The 23,297-nt window shown below is 32.9% G+C and overlaps 4 protein-coding genes across 4 annotated transcripts; all 4 read right to left on the bottom strand.

Moving 5' to 3' along the window:
* Positions 1-31: 31 nt before the first annotated feature.
* LOTGIDRAFT_167819 (hypothetical protein) lies at positions 32-3,443 on the bottom strand (the record flags this gene model as incomplete). Its single annotated transcript, XM_009065320.1, has 9 exons — positions 32-176; positions 478-614; positions 843-962; positions 1,294-1,479; positions 1,634-1,751; positions 1,987-2,111; positions 2,235-2,487; positions 2,830-3,025; positions 3,383-3,443. 9 exons carry the CDS (start codon positions 3,441-3,443, stop codon positions 32-34), a joined length of 1,341 nt encoding a protein of 446 aa, XP_009063568.1.
* Positions 3,444-5,959: 2,516 nt separating this feature from the next.
* Positions 5,960-9,184, bottom strand: LOTGIDRAFT_130278 (hypothetical protein; the record flags this gene model as incomplete). The annotated part of the gene is made up of 7 exons (XM_009065319.1): positions 5,960-6,109; positions 6,448-6,567; positions 7,108-7,293; positions 7,538-7,661; positions 7,908-8,032; positions 8,201-8,453; positions 9,012-9,184. Coding segments are annotated over 7 exons (1,131 nt in total), but the record flags the coding sequence as incomplete, so codon positions are not given.
* A 1,347-nt stretch (positions 9,185-10,531) lies between these two features.
* On the bottom strand, positions 10,532-16,457 carry LOTGIDRAFT_130303 (hypothetical protein; the record flags this gene model as incomplete). Its single annotated transcript, XM_009065318.1, has 8 exons — positions 10,532-10,773; positions 13,246-13,375; positions 13,801-13,911; positions 14,196-14,381; positions 14,662-14,785; positions 15,236-15,360; positions 15,556-15,808; positions 16,282-16,457. Coding segments are annotated over 8 exons (1,347 nt in total), but the record flags the coding sequence as incomplete, so codon positions are not given.
* A 5,222-nt stretch (positions 16,458-21,679) lies between these two features.
* On the bottom strand, positions 21,680-21,934 carry LOTGIDRAFT_59864 (hypothetical protein; the record flags this gene model as incomplete). The annotated part of the gene is made up of 1 exon (XM_009065212.1): positions 21,680-21,934. A coding segment is annotated over one exon (255 nt), but the record flags the coding sequence as incomplete, so codon positions are not given.
* Positions 21,935-23,297: the final 1,363 nt, after the last annotated feature.

Raw genomic sequence — 23,297 nt, 5'->3', positions numbered from 1 at the left:
AATTTTGACACAATATAAGAAGTAGTGTAGTTTATATATAAGTATTACCACTAGGTGGTTTATAAGGAGGGTTGTATGGTTCAGGTGTTGTTGCTGGTTGTGGTATCCATGGTTTTTGTGTCGTTGGTTGTGGTACTACGGATCCTGGAAGTACCTTCTCTCGACATGTGTTGGAACTACAATACAAGTATTTATTATTAGTAGGGGCCTTATTCTCAAAAATCTTAAGTAAGGTAAATTCCAGATTTAAGAAATACAGTAATCTAAATGGATAATAATCAGATAACTTGAATACTAAAAGAGGTTATCGAGAATAAGACCCCTGATTGACAAATATCAAAGGCTAAATGTAATAGTAAATTTTGTCACATTGTCGTAGCTTTCTATCTGATCATAAGGTAAGAATAATGCTCGGTCAGATTATTTCAATAATTACTGTACTATATTTTGACGCTCTAATATTTATGATTGTCTTACCCTTTTCCATACAATAAACAATCCGTTAGAACTGATAGTAATGGATATGGACGTCCACAGAATGAACCAGAAAAATCATCTAAATCTATGGCCCATATCATACCACCTCCATATCCTTCTTGCAACAACCAATCTAACTTTAAACAAAATTACTCAACTATACAGTCTCGATTTAAGAATTTGATGGCAATTTTGCTGTCGACTTGATCGATACAAAATGATACATATATAGATAATACATGAAGTGCATGTGTGGCAGAATCATACCAAGTCCCATATGATACAGTTCCAGCAGGTTTATGACACCGAACACAAAACTATAAGACTTGTTCTTCAAATTGTTACATTTTTTTGTTTATTTATACCTTAGATTGTATAGCTCTTTTATCATCATATCCAACCCATTGGTCTCCAGAAACAGCGTATGGTACTTTCATATTATCATCTTGTATAGTTTGGTATCTGTTTAGTACTGTATTGCAGATCTGAAAAGAACAAAAAGTAAAAATGTTCATCCACATAGACCGTTCTCAATGACGGACACCTTTTGTACAAAATCTTTAAACTGTATGAATTCGCCAGCTATGTCCGTTATATATCAAAGGATCAAAATATATCCTTCTGGGTGCAAAACAAATTTGAAATTGTAGATGCTAATGTGAAAGCAAAAATAACTGGGTAAATGCAAAATGTATTCCTCCGTTCAACATTTTAGCAACTCTCTTCAAATCTCACAAACTGACTGTGGCTCAACATGCTTAGAATGTGCATATTATAAGAAGGCATTGGGGATTCCAAAGTATATACAAGTTTTACCTCATAATATAAAATTATACCAGCTTCTCCTGAGAAAGGTTCCTTTCTACCAGGCCCAGTAACAGGAGCACCTAATCCAGTGTTATATCTATTAGCTAATGTATAACTTCTTCCATACATTGGCATACCAACATGGATTTTCTCCTTAGGTGCTCCCTGACTAGCCCAGTATTGTGCAGCGTAAGCCTAAAATAGATACAACCTTCTTAGTTTGAAACACTTTAAAGAAAATCTCAGGTTTTAATCCTTTTTTTCCAAAATTCATGTTGATATAAACACACTGAGTTACAATAGAAGCTGCATTGTTGATAATACAATATAGTATAATTTAGAAACTTACAACATTAAGAGTAGGTGTAGGATCACCAGGATAAGCAAACAGTGGTGCATTATGTCCTGTTACTTTATCCCATCCACCATGTAGATCATACGACATCAGGTTTATCATATCCAATTTTCTATGATAGATTTAAATAATCATTGATTTGGTTTGTATCAGAGAGTTGTCAATTTATGCTTGTAGATTCAAATTTTCTTTTCTAATATGCCGTACAAGTAACTGAGTGTTGATTGATTTGCTGTTATACTCTTTTTTGTTGGTTCTCAAACAACATGATTTAAAATTCCCATAATTATGATACATGTATGACAACTCTGGATTAAAAGGATTAGCCAAACTATTAGAGGACTTACTTTCCTAAAGCTGGAATTTCATAACCTTTTTCAATGGTACTCTTGCTAGCTGGTACGGCAGCGGTAATCAACATCCTCTCTTTACCAGTCTGCACAGCTTCTTTCTCAAAGGCATCTCTGATTTCCTACATGATAGAAACATGGTAACGCATGATGAAATTATCCGATCACATATTAAAAGTTCTTAGCCATAGAAATTTTCACTACATTTCATAAACAACTGGAAAAAAATATACTTATAGACTTACCCAAACTAAATATGTAAATCTTTTCTTATCGATGGCCGGACTTCCTCTACTGCCAGGATATTCCCAATCTAAATCTAATCCGTCAAAACCAAATCTTCTCAAATATTCAATAGCATTACGAATAAATTCTTGTCTATTTCCCCATGTTGAAACCATTGCTGAGAAATCTCTTACAGGCATGGTCCAACCGCCGAGTGCAAGAAGAACTTTCAGATCAGGATTTGACTTCTTGAGATCCATAACTCTTAGATATCTAAAATCATATTGATACATTTTCGCTTAAAATCATTTTGGACGAGTACTGAACTACAATAAATATACATTGACTATTAAAGGAACAGATGTGCCATTTGGGCAGTTGATTTGAGTCTTGCATATTATGTAAATGGTATATTATGTAAATGGTCTTTACAAGTACTAGACATGTACGAAAATTGCATAATTCCTTTAAAAATATGTCAAACTAATCATTTCGTTTCCTATTTCTACAGATGTCTTTTCTATAAAATACGACTCGTATTTTTAACTTCCAAACGCGGATAATACTGGACACACGTGTATATGAATAAACCAAGGACTGAATGTGTCTACTTACAATCCTCTAGGATACTGGAATAGGTCATCATTCCATTCAGTAGGTGCTAGTCGATTTCCAGATAATTTAGCAAAGGCGTATATGATGTGGGTACAACTTTTAGGATTGATGTCTTCAGGGAAGAACTTCCCACCATCTGGTCTATATTGCGACCAGTTAGCATAATAGCACACTACATTGTATTTAGCTCCGTTAACTTAAACAAAAATGATATAATGTTAATCACCATTTAATTTATAAATTCTTTCAGAATCAACCATAAGACGTGTGATTTTTTACGGTGCAGCAATGCAAATAAGATCAGCTAAATAGCAGCTACTGATTTGGGTTGATTTTCTTTTTCAATTTGAAAGTTTTGAGTGCCATCAAACAAAAAGAAAACCCAGATCACTCAGTAGAAATTCAATTTGCAATCTCTAGGTCAAATTTATAAAAGCTTTATAGAAATGGAATCTAAAAGCTCAATTTGGTCATTCAAGATAAAACCTGGACACAATTAATTACCTTATCTTACCTATTTTCTTAAGCAAAAATTAATATTCAAAACTCCTACCTGAATTATATAAAGCCAGTAATAAGGATAATAATAATATCAACAACACATGGCCCTTCATCGTTGTTGGTAGTTACAGAAAGGACAGCCAGTTCGAACTTCCTTCACCTCTTAAAGGCGAAGGGAATAAAGAGATGGCCGTTTCCTAATCCCTACATACTTTTATCTTATTTAACAAAAACGGGAAAAACATTAAGCCTCCTTTATTACTAAGATCCTATAGAAAAAAAGGTTTATATCTTCATTCAATTAAAAGGTCGCCATTGTCGTGATCTGAATGATCCGTCCAACAGTTTTCTGATATAAAACAAATTAACCTGTTTTACCGCTATGATATAACTATAGAGACTAGACATTAAAAGGTTGTTCTGACTCATTATGACATAGCTAGACAATATCTTCAACATTCATACCCAGTAACCTTTGTAAGTCCACTTTGACCATTCTGTTGAGAGATAGATGACATGCTTTCCATATAAATCCTCATCGATTGTCTATTTCCCCCATTTTGATGTTCCCAATACGGGCCATCCACAGTGTAATGACAGTGAAATATACTTAATAAAAAGCCGTAGGCAAGAAAATTCCGTTGATCAAAAATCCAAAGTCCAAAGAATAGCAAAATCGGGAATAAAAGTTGTATAGTAGTGAACCATCAGGTACAACCATTATGATAAAATGTTTCATATATGCGATGTCAAGTTAAAAGTTTTGTCTGGTAAAGATACGATGCAAGTCTTTCTGAGAAAATCTCTGATATTCGTAGCAAAATACCCACTCATTTCAGCGTTCACGGCAAGGTATGAATAATACGAAAAGAACAGTATAATATCTTTATATCATCATGTTAAAAAACTTTTAACAATTAGGAACATGGCTTGGTATATCACAATTAGATATTGATTCTCTGAACTTGGTACCTGGTGGACACTGAATTTTATAAGTGATACCATTGGAGCAATCAAAGAAAGCGTTGCAAGGGTCCATAGGATCTTTCATTATTCCATCAGGTTTATCTTTACAGAAATTAGACTCATCTGAAATAAAAGATATTTTACGTGAAAAAGGCTACTGTAAAAGTCAGTCTAAGACCCAACTTTCGTTTTTTTAATAGTTTATATTTTTAGTATAGCCACACAAAAATGATGCAACAAGTTTGTACATACTTAAGTTGGTTTTGATCTGAGGTGATCAGGGGTTCATTATAGTCGAAATATACCTAATGAAATGGGACAGAAAAACCGAAGCTGCTTTTGCTACATACATATGTACGTTCTTAATATCTTGACTGCCGCAATATTAAACCATCAAAATAAAGTAGAGTAGAATAGGACTTTAAATTCAATTTCATTACATTAGCATTTACCACTTACTCAATAAAACAGTCGAATGTGTTGCTGGTTTGTAAGGTTTTTGAGTGACAGGTCGTTGAGTCACTGGTGCGTTAGTTACATGATTTCCAGATAATGTACATTGGTAATTCTTTGGCCAATCACACATTCTTGTGTTAGGATTATACACCAAACCATCAGCACAGTGAACTCTGTAATGAAACACAGTGACATAACACATCATTGGAATTAGTTAAAATCCATGTCTTCAAAAGCTTTAGAAAAGCAGAGGCAAAATTTAAATTCATTTTATTTCAATACAGCTTTGTAAGAAAAATTTGAAAATAATTTCTTTATTTCCATGGCAATAGAATAACAGTCTACATTCCATATTCCAGTTGTAGTTACTTCTAAATAGCTATCTCATATATGCATAGAAATTATGCATTAGCGTGGAAACGGAACTGTGAATGTGTTAATTGAAATATGGGTATCAATACCAATGGAAATTTTAAGTTTGCAATATGAATTAGAGAAGAATGATCTGGATGGACAATTGAAAATAACTATTACCTATAACTAGTACCAGCAGTACAGATATAATATTGGTCACAGGAAAAAGGACTAGCATAAAAACCATCAGCTTTACCAGAACACGAAAATTCTTTATTTACTACAACATGATGGTCTCCTCCTAGCAAGAAGAAAATCAAAGATTACATTACTCAAAGTACCCAAACATTTCAACAATCGTCGAAAGAATGCCTTTGAGAATACGCTCTGTTGTTATTGGCATAGTCTTTGGAATACATCTTTTAATCGTACTAGAATGTTCACAAACGTAATTCGGTTTTGACTGTGAATTTTACTACCAAGATGCGATGGACCTTCTATTAGAAATCACAATACTTGAATTTGATAGTGGTTTGCAGATTTTCGCATATAGAAAAGTTTGGAATAACGAGAGAAGTTACCTGGGGCTTTAGTAACATGCCCTGTATTTGGTCGATTTGTGTGTGTTAAATGGGGTGGAATACTGAAATAAGTTATTATTTAAACATTCATTATTTTTATCAATGTATAAGCCCATATTTAATAGTTTTTCATTATTATTAGTGCTTTTAGCCATTATTTTTATGCCAATGCTCTTAATAAAGTGCCAAAATGAAACCTTGTCAATATTGTCAATTTTATAATATTTACAAAGAATACAGACACATATTCTAAAGTAAGAAGTATTAAATGCTTACTGATGCCCAGTAGAGGATGAACCACATTCTTGATTGATGGCCTGCATCAATGGGTATTTGCCTTGTCCGCATGTTCCTTGGAAATCATCTAAATCTAAAGCCCAAACCATAATACCACCGAAACCTTTATCTTTTACATAGGCAATCTCGAAACAAAGAAATTTATTGACAATTTAATAAGAATTATTATAAACATCATATAGTCTGTCTCGCGCTTCTTCAACGTCGTTCCAAGTACTTACAGACCAATATTTCAGTTATGAAAATATCATTAGGCAACATGCATAATACGCATTGTATTGCACCAAAAAGCTAAACTTAGCTAAACAGCTTACATGAGTTTTAACTGACGTGAGTCCTGCAGGATCAACCAAACGAATCATATTTGTGACAGTGACTGGCTAACAGAATGAAGCACTATTATAAAAAGAAACCTCAAACTGCATTTTATATGTTCAAAAATAAATTTGTTCGAAGAAAATACCTTATTTTTAATGCTTGTAGGATCATCATACCCGATCCATTGATTGCCTTTCACAATATATGGTACTTGTTGTTCTTGTATCATGTGAACTTGACCACCTGATTTTTGTAATGCACAGATCTACAAACAAAAAAGACAATTTATCAGTCATTTATTTTCAACTTCAACACTTGCTTGATACCCTGATGCAGAGTATCATTTTATGTTGAGAAATATGCCAAAAGCTATAGTTTGTTTCATCAGATTGCGTACAAAATAATTGAAATATTTATAAAATTCCTCCATATCCTTTTATAGAATTAGGTGGGTTCGATTACTCAAACCACAGTATTTTAAGCATGTTTATTCAAAACTTTATAATCCAACTAGCCAACAGACAGTCACGTTTCTAGAAAACACAAGGTGAAGGGGGCGAGTAGGGGCTACACAATTTCCATGTAAGCCCCAGGCCATTCTTTCACTGTGTAAAATGATTAAAAAATGTGAAAGTGGGGATGGGGTGCAAAACCAGGCAAGCATCTTTTCTACCAACAGTAGATAGAACAGTATGATCAATCTGTCGAGAATGTATGCACATCGTGATAGCAGTGAACATGAAAATGTATTTTCATTAATCTTCCGAAGCAAATCCAATAGAATGTAATATTATTAAATATTCACCTCATAGTAGCTCAAAAATCCCTTTTCTCTGGTAAATTGTCCAGCTTGACCAGGTCCTGTTGTGGCATCTCCTGGTTTATTGTTAGCAGCATTTTTCAAAGTAAACGCACGACCGTATAGATCTATACCAATATTGAGTTTATTTTTAGGTGCTCCTTTCTGTACCCAGTAGTTAGCTGCCCAATCCTAAACAAAATCAATATTCTTAAGTCATGTCAAACAGATTATTTTCAAAAAGCTTTCAAAGAAATGATATATCATTTCAGAACAATTTTACTATTGAAATTTCTATTTACATTACAATCAGCTGATTTCTAGCGATCAAAATGGACGAATACTTTGATTTGATACGATACTGGTTAAAATGAGACAGACTGTCTGAAACAAGTAATTATTGGACAGAGCATTGACAAGTTGACAGTAAACATACCACATTCAGATTTTTTTGGTCTCCAGTTTCATCAGAACGAGGATATAATGGTGCGTTATGACCAGTAAAAGTTTCCCAACTTCCATGTAAATCATACGTCATCAAATTAATAAAGTCAAGTTGTCTAAAATGAAGTAAGGATTTTGGATATAGAAACATGTTTATCATGGATTTTGCGATTTAAATGAAATTACCAAGCGATGCTACATTCCAATTATATTTGTTACTTTTGTTTTACGATGATTGTAAAGAGCATTTAACACAAATCTCATTTTTAGAAAGGTCTTAACATTCTTATTTCACCAAAAATATTTGGACATGGAAAGGTTCATTATAATACAATTTATGTATGAAGACAAAGAAAATTTACTTTGAAATTGCGGGTACATCATAAGCTGTATCAATATTGGGTTTTCCAGCAGCTACAGCAGCTGATAATATCAATTTAGGTTTACCAGATGATTGAGCATCAGCAGCAAAGGCAGCTTGTAAGGTCTACAACAAAAATCATTAAGCTATTGTAATCTGTCCATGTAGACTATATTGGTTTGAGGTAAAACGTGTAAAGGCGCCTTGAAAGAATTAGAGCAATTGATTCTGCAAATACGTTGGCACCCCTGGCAAAGTGTTCACATAGCCATTATGTATTCGTTACTCTTTTACCTGAACTAATTCTGTAAAATGAGATTTGTCTTGGGGAGGACTTCCACGATTAGCAGGATATTCCCAATCTAAATCTAAACCATCAAAATTTCTCTTCCTTAAAAATTGCACGGTTGATTTAGCAAAAGCTTGTCTATTTGCACTTGATGATACCATTGCGGTGAATGATGCAGAACCCATATTCCATCCACCAACAGCTAACATTGTCTTCAGTCCAGGATGCGATTTCTTTAAACTGGTAAATTCAGCATACCTTCACAATAAAGGAAAATTGATTTTCTAAACTGTTTATGTGTATAGGGGACACTGAAAGCATCAATTTGTACCATTCCAATTTTCATTCCGACGTCTGTGGTTCTTGCAATTCCACTGAAACAAACGTCACCAGAGGGGAACTGCATAGATATTAATAGTAGCTTCCAGGAGCTCCCCTCCACTGACGTCATGAAACGCTTTAGTGCTATTGCAAGAACCACAGACATCGGAATAAAAATTCGAAGGGAGCAATTTGATGCTATTAGTGACCCCGATACACATAAAAAGTGTACAATCCCTTTAAAAAAAATTTTTCGTATATGTTTATCCTATTATCTTTTGTATAATCTAATTTATGACCATAGACCGGTGACTCTTACTGTCAGATACTCATCCTGGATAGTTTTAAGCTACAACAGATGTAGAATATATTCTTATAGTACTATATGATCTCACTGTTTGAGAGACTGTTCCATCTGTTGCATCTATATTTGACACCGTCCCATCGTCATCCCAGTATCCATATAATTAACTAAGAACAATAGTATGTACTTACAGTCCAACCATCCAATCAGTTGATTCGTCATTCCATTCAAATGCTTTCAGATTGTTCCCAACCATTTTAGCAAAAGCATAAATGATGTGGGAACATAGACTAGCATCTATGTTTCGTGGTTTGAACTTGCCTAGACCAGGTCGATATTGAGACCAGTTTGTATGGTAACAAACACGACGTTTGCATCCGGCACCTTAACAAATCAAAATTACTTCATTGACCTTTGACATGTTTGAGCCATATTTTCAGAGTTTCACTTGAAATGCTAATAAAAAATGTTCGTTGTTCTAGTCAAGTTTCTATCCTTGTTATTTTTTTTTCAGCACGAAGAGGTGTGACCTTCAATATTATATTTGTTTGAAAAAGTTATATCATTATCATAATGTCCACCAGAGTGGGACAAATAACTTTGTTTAATTACATAGAATTATTAGTTTACCTTCAGCCTGGTAAATGGCCGCCAGGCACAGAACAACAGCCACAATGATTATTCTCATTGTCTGAAAAAAAATATATATTCTTTAAACAAAATATGTTTCTTGTTCCATTTCCATTTATGCAAACATTAAATATATTCAACTTGCTAAAATGAAATCTACATGCAATTGAGAAGTATTTTAGATTATGCCCTTCGCGAGCTCCAAAATATATACAACTTGCAAAGCTATATGCACAGAATCAGTAACAGAATAGAGAAATAGTAAGGACAATGTCGTTTGCAAGCTCCAGAATATATAAAGCGAGCAGCCAAGAAAACAAGATTGTGATGAGACTCACCTACTGTTTTTTCTAATCTGAAGACTGTAACGGGTTGTGTGTAATATAAATTTGGTGTTCCAATTTCCTATCTTATCTTTCAAGACTTTATTTTAGGCCGACTTAATATTTTTTATCAGAATTTTCTCTATGTATAGATGTACGTAGGTAAATATACATTCGACACTTAAAAAGATTACCAGTGGCTATTCTAGGAAAAATACGGTGAGAGTGCCGAGCAAGGGCCATAAAATTTCCCAGGGGAACCACAAGCAATTCTTTCACTATGATATAATTTTGAAAGGGGTCGAGGTAAAGACGGTACGGTATGAAGTCGCCGTTCCAAATGTAACAGTTGTTATATTCTTTGCCACCCGCGTAGTGCGCTTGTATTGCGTTCATTGAGATATTACAACTCTTTTGATAACAAACTTCTCGATGATATTGCGTTGTCACAACTCCAGAACAGATTGCCGAACCCTGGCATTTGTCAGATCAGTGACTATATAATGATCACTTGCCTAGGTAACAAAGTAAACACTTATAATAATAGTAGCCTAATGTTTATGTGTCGTACACTGGCTTAAGATTTGTTTGTGGCACAAATTATTATTAAATTTCGGAGGAAAGGGGAACAAGAATACCCTTATTTGTTGCATAAAACACACATTCTAAACCATTAAAACTCTTTATTTGAAAATAACATATATAACGTATATCCTTTAACCGGGGGATTTCAATCATTCATATACTAATACTGTATCTTATTGACATCTTGGTACATTATATACATGATCACAGTACGACTTGACATCATTAAATACTGTTGAGGGTGGACAGGACATGTGCCATGATTTAGAGTTGTCACATCTATAGAACATAGAACAGTTTACAGGATCAGCGAAATAACCATCAGTTTTACCACTACACAAGTTTACCGGTGCTGAAATAAGACATATAAGTGATATTTTTACCCAGAAAAAAGTTTTTAGCTTTATGAACGGAACTGAGACACGGAGTTGACACGCCCAGTTGAAGCTTTCATTTATGATATTGAAGAGCCTCTGTAAACACAAAATGAACTGGTTGAAATGGAAGATGTCAAGGAGCAAAATTCAATATATAATATATAAATGAACCCTGTTTTTCGATGGCTTTTAGAAAACAATATTACATACTCATACAATTTTGAAAGATTGCAGCAACTGCATGTACAATATGCATCAATATCAGTGGTCATTTTCATTGAGCTACCAAACTTATTTCTTAGTTTATACATAGTTTACGGAGTAAATCATACTTACCGGATGTCGTAGCTGCGATATTACTTTGTATATTTCTAGTCTGATAATTAGAAGACTGGAAGGGCAATGAATAAGGGAATCGGGTTGTAGGAGTTCGGGTAGTTGTAGTTACTGCTACTGGTGCCGGAGCACCATTCTGACAATTCACATTAGCTGGATGGTCACAATATTTCTGATAAGCATTGTAATATAGACCTTGAGTACACGACACTGGATACTGTACAGAGTTGGAACATATGTAATAAGATGAACAGTCGAAAGGATTAGGGTAAAAATCATTTCGTTTTCCAAAACAGGAGAATCTTTGTCTTGTTACTTGGTTAGTAAAGAAATTACCTAAAATGAGACGGAGGAAATTAAAAAAATTTCATATATAATTTGACCAATTACATATAGTTTCCACATTGTCTGATCCAGTCTATTTTCTAGTTTGATCATAAGATTTGTAAGTTAGTTGCAATCTGCATAAAGATTTGTATCTACCACATAGATATCTAGGCACGAACTTGGGTCTGGATATTCCTGAAGAGCATTGATTCAAACATAAAAACCCTCTTAGGAATTTCTTACTGTTCGGGGACAGCTAACTGGATACATTGATATCTGAACGATCCATTCTCGTTTGCTTTGGAGACAATCGTTGGTGATATTTGGTTTGATTGCGTAAGATATAAAAGAGTCTACTCACTGAGAAAAGGAGGTAATTTTGACTGCCAAGATTGAGTTGGTTGTGTTTGGTATACTGGGTGTGAATTGTAAGGAGTTTTATAAGGAGGGTAAGATTGGTACGGGTTTTGGGACTGGTATGGTTGTATATAGATAGTTGGTTGTGTTTGTTGTTGAGGTGGAGGACTGCTGTACACCGGTCGAGGAGTGGTGACTATATTGTTGTTAGATAATGATGATTGTACACTAAAATATTTAAAACATTTTACAGTGTAAATAAGTATTGGTTAACTATTTAAAGATGCGAGGCACGCAGTATAGATAGATGTCTCAATTGTTAGTATTCTTATACAAGTAAGTTAGTTGGGTTTCATGCACCTTTTGATCACCTAAGTACATAAGTACGAAAACCATTCATTTATATTTAGATTAGTCTTAATCACAAAAGTAGAGCAAAACGATTTGTTGAGTCATAGAGATTACGAAAAACGCGAATAAAGAATATAAGGGATGTCGTCAAGGTTTCGTACTTGCTAGAGAAAATACAATTAACTTAATCAAAGAAGCTAAAATGACAATTAAATTTTCAAGAACAAGTTATTGGTCATTTCTGCAATACCGATACGCTTCTGAATTCATTTTGTTTTCAATCTTATGTTGGAGATTTCTGAAAAATATACTTAGGTTTATTTGAATTAAAAATTTTTGTTACAATTAACGTAACTTCGTTTACAAGTCAAATAAGTAAGAGTGGTAGTGGATGATTGGCAGAAAACATTAGAAAATCGAGAGACTATGATGGAATAAGGCAAATATTTATATCTCGAGGGTCCATTACGGGAGAGTAATACTAAGACCTACGTAATTGTAATTCTATATAAACATATTAAATTTAAAGAAGGATAAAAACAATCAGATAAGATACGTTTTACTCATTAAATTTACTGAAAACTGAAAAAGATTTTGTACGTTAAACATATTCCAATTGAAATATGTGGCTCTACCACAGACATTAATATACAATCTATGATCAGCAAATCTATTCATGAAAAAATAGATTTACGTGATCATAATCATATTTGCAGCAAAATTACAGGTATGCCAATAACACGGATTAGTTTGTTTTTTTTCCGTAGGTATCGTATAAATCGCCAGCATAGAACATGCAAAAAAGGCCACGGTTCGCCTTAAATCGCAGAATCCATTTATATTTACCTCAAATTAGAAATTTCACTGTCTAGTCCTATATATTTCTCTTTCATATGTGGCAGAGCGTAAAAATAAGATGGGTCGTCAATTTCACATTCAAACGCAGATAATCCTGGATTTGAAGGCTCAAATGTCGGTGAGCTGTGAACACTATTACTAATTAGCTTAACTAAGAAAATACCCGTTTCTGAGACTAAGGTACGATTGGTCAAACGAATGGCGAACCTGTCCTTTCAAAATTATACTATATATATATATTACTCATACTTACTAGGAATTTGATGAGCATGATGATGAACTTGATAATTCATTATTAATGGTATGAAGTAGGGGATATTTTACACCACTAGAACACTGTCCACTAAAATCATCTAAATCTAATGCCCATACCATAACACCGCCATAATTATTGGATTTCACATAACATACCTTTAAATATGATTGATCTTATATACATTTGAAACTTAAAGTTAAAAGCATATGGAGTTTTATGACTTCTGTAGAACGCATAATTAGCCATATTCATTTTGGCCTGTTGGAAGAGATAACGTATAAAAGGGCTTTCGCTATTGTAAGCTAGGCTAAAATTGCTCCTCACACTGTTTTGAATGTTGCAAGTAAGTGACTAAAAGTTACAGGAAAGTTTAGAGGAGTGGTTTCCAGCCATAACACACCAGAGCAATCATCATCACACCCCAAAAAGCAATGAATATTCAAAACATCAAAGATAAATTCATCTTCTACAACATCCCAGTCCCACCCCTAGGGGATGAAAAAACTCAGATTGGAAATCAGGGGTTTAGAGAAATAAACTGAAATATGATTTAGAATTAACACTGATGAGATGTATATACCTTTTCTTTTAATGTATCTTGATCATCAAAGCCAATCCATTGATTTCCACTAACAGCATATTTGACTTTTTGTTCTGGTATAGAATATACTGTTTTACTCATTTTACAAATCTAAAAGATCAATTGGTATTAATATTATATCACTACTTTTATGTGAAAAAGAATGAAATAGGTTGGGCCCCCTCTCCTGTGGAATGTTTTTTTTTTAAACATATACTCTTTTCTGCGTTCTGAGATCCTTGAGTAGGTAAATTTGATGCCAGTTAATATTTTTTCTGAGAGGCCCGCGGACATGGTTCAACCAGTCCCTAAGGTAGTTTAGCCAGTGCTCCCAGTGGTGGGTTAAGTCAAACTACATTCGAATGCATTGTAGTAACAGATGATATATAGCATACCTCATAAAAGGCAAGAAAACCTTTCTCTTTTGTATAAGTACCAGCTGTTCCAGCACCAGTGGTAGGCGCACCAGGTTGAGAATTAGAAGAATCGGTTAAAGTAAATGTTCTACCATATAAAGGCATACCAATGTTAAGTTTGCTTTTTGATGCACCATTCTGTACCCAATAATTGGCTGCCCAATTCTACAAAATTGAAATTTTTTTATCAGGTGATCTAACACAATTGGACAACATGAATGTGTATTTATTGATCATATCCACCAGGAGAACGTATAAACTCATTAACAGGGTTGGAGATGTTGTGAGTTTTTCAAAATAACCGACTTTGCTACAAAGCTAAAAATCATTCATGAAGTCAAATTCAGATTAAGAGATGCTTCCAGCTCGAAGAGGCCTCTTAAGGCGACCGATATTCGACAGTCTAATAGTTCTATGATATATAAATATTTTATACTTTATTTACCATATTGAGATAAACATCTGTACCGTTCTCACCACTTCTAGCAAACATTGGGCTATTGTGACCAACAACACTGTCCCAACTACCATGTAAATCATAGGTCATTAAATTAATAAAGTCTAAATATCTACAATTGATAATGAAAACAATTGTTAACACAAAGTAGTTGATCAATCCCCTACCATTGTGGTATTTTTGGACAAACGGACAGACGCCTGTTCTCCTTCATAATGCATATTACGGATCAAATTGTGATGACATTCGCATTCATCATTTAGATGTTTGTAAGGTTTCCAACATTTACGTTTCAAGGATACGTCGAGATGATCATTGTATGTAATAATTAACGGGATTTGAAAGCTTGACTATTGAGTTCTGCAAGATCAGACCTTCATGAGAGCTCATATTTAATTTATGTCTTCCATGAGAAATTATTTTGGAAACATGGGTTAAAAACAAAACGAAATAAACTTCTACGCGGTTTGTTATTTCATATCTGGCTCGATTGTTTGGTCAGATATTAAATCGAGTTGAAAAGTTACGCTCTCTTGCTGTAATCTTCATTCCGTATACTTACTGTGATAATGTAGCTACTTCATATCCTTCATCGACTTTGCTTTTCCCAGCCCCAACCGCTGCTGATAATAATAGTCTTGGATTACCAGTACTCTGTGATTCTGCATTAAATGTGTCTACCAGTGTCTAAAATCAAAGAAGGATTGTACATATACAATTACCCACGATTTAGATAATTGCAATATGTACTTGTGTATTTCTAGATCTGCTATTCAACATACACCAAAATGCCCCTCTGAAGCACACGTAATGGGACAAAAAACGTATTATAGTCATTCGGATAACAGTAAAAAAATATTTTGTATTTTATATAATAAATACCTTGACTAAACTTGTAAATCTATATTTATCTGCCGATGGACTTCCACGCTTGGCCGGATATTCCCAATCTAAATCTAATCCATCAAAACCATTCTTTCTTAAGAACGTTACACTTGTTGATGCAAATTCTGATATGTTAGCCGAACTTGAAACCATAGATGTAAATGGTTCAGATGCCATATTCCATCCACCTACTGCAAGCAATGTCTTTAAATTGGGATTAGTAGATTTCAGAGCTTGAAGTCGTTCGTACCTGTAATATCGATATAATACAATCAATAAGAGTTATTATCTGTATTCAATCTGGATGTCGGGAAAAACACAAATTTATCATTGGTATGATCTTATAACTTCAAAATTTAATTATGGCGAAAATCAGCATTGGCATAAAGTGGCTGTGCCAGTGGGGTACAGGGAAAAATGGTTTGCACATCTAACATATTTAAATATCAAATCTGTATACGTTTTGTCCCAAAATATGCATAAAATTAATTCTGTGGGAACATCCTCTCGAATGATACAAAGGAGGCTAGCGCCTATTCGCTCCCACAGAGCTGTATTAGGAGACTCAACACCTGTCCCCAAATTTAGACGATCTGTCCCCTGTTTGTACCTCCAGTTTTAGAACGCCGAAACTGTAATTGTGAACATAACCAATCAATCTGTTGTGAAACTATAATAAATATGAATTCGAAACTAAATTTCATAGTTGAAGACCAAACTTACATGCCCTTGCTCCAATCTGTTGATTCATCATTCCATTCAAACGGAGCGAGTTGATTACCATTTAACTTGGCAAACGCATAGATTACATGCGTGCAAAGTGATGGATCTACATTTTCCGGGTAAAATTTCATTCCATATCTATATTGGGACCAGTTTGTATAATAACACACTACTCTATATTGCCCTGAAAATAAGTTGCAAGGTCATAGGTCATGATGGTCACTGGAATTCTATTGCACACAGAATCCATGGCGATTCGAGTGAAGATATCAAAAATTTGTATTTATTCCGTCAAATTTGACTCCAGTAGATCTTTTTAAACGACTAGGCCTACTTGCAATTAGCGACATTTGGGAGAATCTTATAAATCGCCGAATTTTCTAAAACATTATAGCTGCTCATGTTCTAGCCAGAATTGATTTTTGCCGTCAACCAGTTGATCGCAGTTGTAAGTATAGTCAGTCAATTTTTAAATATGAGATATGCTGGTTGAATTTAATTCATTTACTGGAACTTCTGCTTTAATTGTTTAGGTAAGGTAAAATCGAAATGACAATCATCGTTCTTCATTTCTGTAAATCATTGCATTTCGTTTTATTCAATTGCAAACATGTTGGTATAGCCAAATGTGATTCAATTTGTAGAGAACAAATTGGTGTGATCCCTTTAAGAATAAAATAGTAACTTACCATTGCTTTGTTCAATGGAACCGAAGACCATCAACAATAATAAGGTGCTGAATATTGTATACATCTGAAAAATATAATGAAAATTTACTTTCGATTACAAAATATAGATGTAACTAGATGCAAAGTGTAAAGGAAATGGTCTTCTTTTAAACAAAGACGCGTCTAATACAGATATTTTGATGTTTGATATTCTAATATTTATAGCATTTAGAATTTATATGACGTAGATTAAAAGTATTTGTTTATTTCCGATCATATAACAATCAAAGATTAAAAAGATCACTTTCCAGTTCTAAATGTATAATGATATTATATCATGGCTAAGTTATTTGTTTTAATCAAATATTTATTTTTATGTCAATAGATATCACATTGAAGTAGATTTAACAACAGAAAACACCTTGTTACGTATTACGGGTTGATAAACTTTTAGGTGAGATGTTTTCCTGTATTGAATTTATTTTACTTAAATTGCGCATCACGATTTCTTTTCGCGTATCGATTTATTTACAGTAATCTAAAAGCTAGATTGAACACATCTTCATAATGTTACACTATTACGAACTTCGTTTTATACCTTGACTGCAATAGCCACACTTTCTGTGGAGGACTCTGATTGGCTGTATTTGCTAACGTACAATCAAACCAAGGTAGCTATTTCAGTCAAGGTATTACACACAGTTAACAATAGTTTGTGAAGCTAGATTGAAAGATATTTCAGTGGTTTATATCCTGTCACGTTGAATCTTGTGTGTTATAAAAATATCTATGAATAAAAAATACACCAATATGACATGTGTTTAATTATAATCGTTTGACCCTAATGATAAGCTTGCATTATTTGCGTGTTATACAATTATCTTAAACTCTTATCATATAGACAAAAGCATAACTTCCTCTTAATGTTCGAAGGCTGGCTGTTAAGTTCTAAGGCTGACTATGAAGGACTCTTACCAGGTCGATGGTTTTGATTTATTTCCTTACATAGTCCCCTTCCAGGTTTACACATTTTTGTCAGCGATGTTGCAAGATCTGGATACAGGTCAAGAAAAGGTTTTCTGAAGATCATTTACAGCGGAAATGATATTATCATGACACTTTTCTGATCCGCTGTCAAGAGGTTCACAAGATGGTCTGGTACACATACAAAATCTATAATAATACTCCAGTTTCAGTTCTGTTGTCAATGATTTATTAAATGCGTGTAATTATTTGTAGCAAAAATTGTTTCAATGCGATTCAGATATTCCACTTTGACTCAGAACTTTTCAGCCAACCCTCGTACATTAGTTAAAAAAATTTAATTTAATGTGAACCCTATTTCCGTCAAGACAATTCTGTCTGTGTACATCATTGTTCTGTGTTAATAACATTTAAATAGTGTATATTTCAAAATTCTACAATTTTAAGAGACACGTATGAAAATTTACAACTGTTTCATAAAGTTTTGCATTAAACTTATCCGAATAAAAGAAAGTTGCTAATTTCTTACCTTTTGATAATCTGAACGATTCATTAATACTAATGAATTTTTTTTTATAAGCTATTATTTATATGAATTAAAATGAACAACGCATATATGACCCGGACAATTATCCATGTATTTTGCCATGTTTTATGTGACAGAACATGCAAAGAACATCACAACCACTATAGGGTAGGAGATGACCTGTGTTGACCCTGCTTGAACTTTCCCCAATAAAATGTGTCCATTAAGGTATATTTGACAGATTCAAGTTGTAAAATTCATTATATCTAGATCATGTTTGTCTTCAGTTCACGTGCTTAACCTGTGTAAACTAGACAATCATTTTGTATGTAAGAATATTTGAACAACGGAAACAACGTAGAAGATCATCCAAGGAGGTCAAGGAGCAACCTAAGGTCAAATATTGAAAAGAGTACCCGAAGTGATTTTCCGAGATCCAAACGTCACATCCAATTATGTTTTGTCATTTTTTTATCTGGTTGTAACAGGAAATTCAGAAACTAAATGGCAAATTGACATGGCATATTTAGTTACCATCCGTCTGAATTTCCATATAATAGAAGCCATAGCTGTCTCTGATGTATGTAAAGAGGCAGGATGGCACCTGAACAAACCCTTTAAGGAATAGAAAATGGTAGTCGATGAATCTTTGTTTTGAAAATATCTAAATTACAGTGAAGGAAAACCATTTTAGAGAGATGGTACAGGACATACACTAGGCAATAGAAAATAATAAGGATTTATATCCGCGATTTATTTGACTAGAATGTTAAAATCGGACTTGTTAACATCACAGCACACAGAAACCAATATGTGAAAAATTTTTACCTTTGTTTGCAAGAGAGGAAATATCCACTTCAAGGGTCAATATAACACAATCGTTATCAATTATTTTTACGCTGATACCGTTTTTTGTCATTAACCTGATTACGTATATAACGTATGTATTGTATTTCATTAGTCAACACTTTAAAGGATTGATTAAGGATAATTTTATTATTTCAAATGTTATTTCAGGAATGTTATTTGATCTTGTACGCAGTGGCAGAAGAAGGATTGGGAGGTTTTTCTTTTTTATTACTCATTTCAGGATACTTCATCGATTACATTACCTCCCTTCCACCTGTAAACCTTTACTATTTCGTGATTTTCTCTGAAGTTTTCTCTGCAATCTTGTTCATGTCGGATAATATTACTTGACTGAATAGACCGACTTAAATAATAATTGTCCTAAGATTTTATGCTGGACTACAAAGCACCTCATAACCCTATTAAAATTTCAAAATTACCCCCTTAACATTTCACATTAACTCCAGGTTGTAAAACTTCAGCCTACGCTATGTGGACTATGGTCATGTTCACGTCTTAAGATCGGAACTCATGACGCCAATTTATTGTTATTCAACTGACTGAAGTAACATCCTCAGATGTGTTACGTCAGCAGTGTTTGTTATCTGGTTATGGTTATGATTTAGCAACGTAAAGTCAAAATGAAGCTACGCTCAAACATCGGCCATTTCTTTATATAATGGTAATATGAAATGCGCATTGCACCATATACAAATGATAAGATTTTTTTAAACATAATTATTCAGACAGATGTCGCTGATTGTAATTTTCTCTTTAAAGATAAAGTATTAGTACATGACGGTGAATAATGTACATCTAGTCAAGAGTGTCATGTAATGTATAATGATTATACTTCAATTGGATATTACAAAAAAAAAATGAATTACCTTATCTTTGTCCTTAATTATATTGATCGATATTCTCACAGAAAATCGCCAGATTTCAACTACATTTTACATGGCTTGTTATTTTGAGTCTTATAGTCCAATGTGACCTTTTATTGACAGAGAACATAAAAATGTATGTTATTTCAAGACTATAGTGCACTATCTTATCCAGCTCTGAAAGTTTATTTAGTGTAAGGGAGACAACTTTTTATATATATATTTTTTTAATTTCGTTTGAAGGTACTTTCAGTCCAGAACCAAATTTACCTTATCATATTAAGTTCTAAAAATCCAACCTACTAAACTGGACGTTAAATATTGTGCTACAATAGCTATTGCTGATTATATGGATCGCATTTATTTTCAACTCGAAAAAATGATTCCATAAATCCATAATGTCTTCTGTATGAAAATCGTTCGTCCATGTCAACGATAAACAATGGTATATGCCTGGTATTGCAGCCTTTTTACTTTGTACAAAACTGCTGAAAAAACTTTCAGAGAAAACTTGAAACTTCGTTCCTCACTACCTCAATCAAGTTTTCTTTGATATATACTTGCATGTCCTCATATATATTTTCCATATTTCACCGACAGTCTCAAGTTTGTATTCTCATTCTCCAGCAAAATGTTTCTTAGAAATATCATTATAATATCAGTAAGTCCAGTAGTCTAACTTTCTCATCAGATGCCTCTCTACAACTTGGTTTTTCAGCGGGTATTTCCTTTCGAGACATAAAAATCTTAAAATATCCGCATTTGGTAATGAAAAAACATTGTTTAATATAAAAACATTTATTTCTTATAGCATAATAAATAGAACAATAAATATATAGCACTATAAATATATAAACATAATATTATCATTAAATATCAAATATATTAAATAAATTATCTTCATTATTGTTTATATTATAAATATTATTATTATTATAACTTGAAAACTGGTTTATATCTGATTTCTCTAAAACTTCACTTTCTTTATTCAAATCTTCTAAATTAAAGGCTTTCTCCCACCAATCATTGTCAATATTACTTTCACTATTCGTCAGATTGGTATCATTTTTATAATATTGGTCACAGTCCTTTAAAGAATCAAATAAATCTAAGAATTCTGTAACAGTACTTGGTGATTTGATAGGCTCAGTTGGTGAATGGACATTATCATCACCATACTGTAAACTAGCATCATCACTGTAAGGTGAATATCCTCTATAACTATTTGGTGAATCACTATCACGGGATTTCTCATCATCACTATTTGGTGACTTGACAGTGGAATTGATGAAAACATCCTCATCTAAAATCGGTTCAGTTTTAATATCTACACCACTAAAATCCATGGCTTGTTGTAAAATACAACTTGAAGGAGTTATCTTTTCTTGACCTTGATTTGGATAGAAATTTCTCACATTATCATAATGTAACTTCATTCTTTTACCACTTGGTATAGTTTCTTCATATATCTTTCTTTTATTCTCATATTCTGGTTTGATTCTCCAATATCCACCTTTTCCAAAATTATTCCTCTCTTTGGGAACTTTTTCAAAACGTTTATTTAATGATAAATTATGTCGAACAGAATTCTGCCAACAAATTGTGGTCATTCTGTAGTATAAAAAATGGTCTGTAATCCACTTGTAAATAGATGATATAGTTATTTTATTATCTACTGTATCTTTAATTGCCATGGTTATAAGATCAGAATAAGAATATGGTGGTTTTATATATGGATTTTGATTATAATCTACAGTATTTAGTTTAGAATAACTAACTGAATCTAATGGTAATCTTGGTGGTTGAATAGTATTTCTACTATTGATATTAGTATTATTATAAACTTCTCTCTGTTCTTGTAATATAGGTCTAGTTGATACAGGAACATTTGGTATGTTGAGATCTTGTAACCATTGAAGACTTTTTAAATTCTCATCAATATCTATTCTTCCATTATTTAAAACATCTTGTGGATTCTTCATTGACCAGTTAGATCTTAAACGTTTTGATAAAACTTGTTTAGACATTGATTTCATTTTGACTCTACACTTGCTATCACTCTTCACTTGAATGTGTAAAATGATGTACCCAAATATTGTGTTCTTATATACTTCAGGTACCGAATGTACTTAAAACAACCCAATCTTAACTTGATTGGATTCTAAAACTTTAATCCAGATTAGATTTATACTTTAAACGGTTTAAGTGAGTTGTAGTATTGTCTTGATTGTCGGTGATTACCGTATACAATGTAAACAATTTGGAAAATTATTTAGTTTTTAATTAATAGTGAATGGGAAAGAGTTGAAAATAATTACTGTCGGTAAAAAGAATATATTCGATTTTGGGGGTCAAGACGGAAGTTGATTATTGTCTTTGAACACCAGAGACATACAGTGATATTTATATATTTACACTACAGGATATTGGGGACGAGACTTAATTTTAGACTTCAGACGATTCCTTCATTAGACATTAGAATAAAAATATCAGTTAATTTTACTTTAAAGGTACAAATTATAATTTCTTCTAGAAATATATAAATATTAAGTACTTAATATGACAATGATTTCTGTATAGAATTATAACTTAACTTAACAAAACATATAAAATACTAAATATACAGTTGTACATTAAAATATTGTTGGTTTAGGAAATAAGTTAAGTCGGATTATATTTAAAATCATCGTGTCGTTGATTTGATAAAACTCTCTATCATTTCTCATGAAGTATCAAGTGCCAAAAAGGGGTTTGTGGTACAAGTTATTTTTGATATATCAAATCTTTGAAACTCTTCAGGAAACCTGTTAAATCGATAATTCGCACAATATTCATTTATATAAAAGTTGATAATAGTTTCTTACAAACATTCATGTTGTTAATTATAGTGATTTCTTTTTTTTTAAAGCAATGAACACTCGTTAAAATATTCAGGTGAAACAATATACTATTTAGTGATAATTGTTAATTCAAATGACATTATTACAATGAATGGAAGCAAAATATTGTTGAATAATAATCTTAAAACAACAATATTAATATATTGATGATGTACAAACATGATATATCCATCTATTCAATATATTTCAATGTTTAACAAGTTCA

This window comes from Lottia gigantea, assembly GCF_000327385.1.
Source record: "Lottia gigantea unplaced genomic scaffold LOTGIsca_69, whole genome shotgun sequence".
NCBI classification, from domain to species: Eukaryota; Metazoa; Mollusca; class Gastropoda; family Lottiidae; genus Lottia; species Lottia gigantea.
Note: the sequence above shows the minus strand (reverse complement) of the source record. Positions and strands in the feature narration are given on the sequence as shown.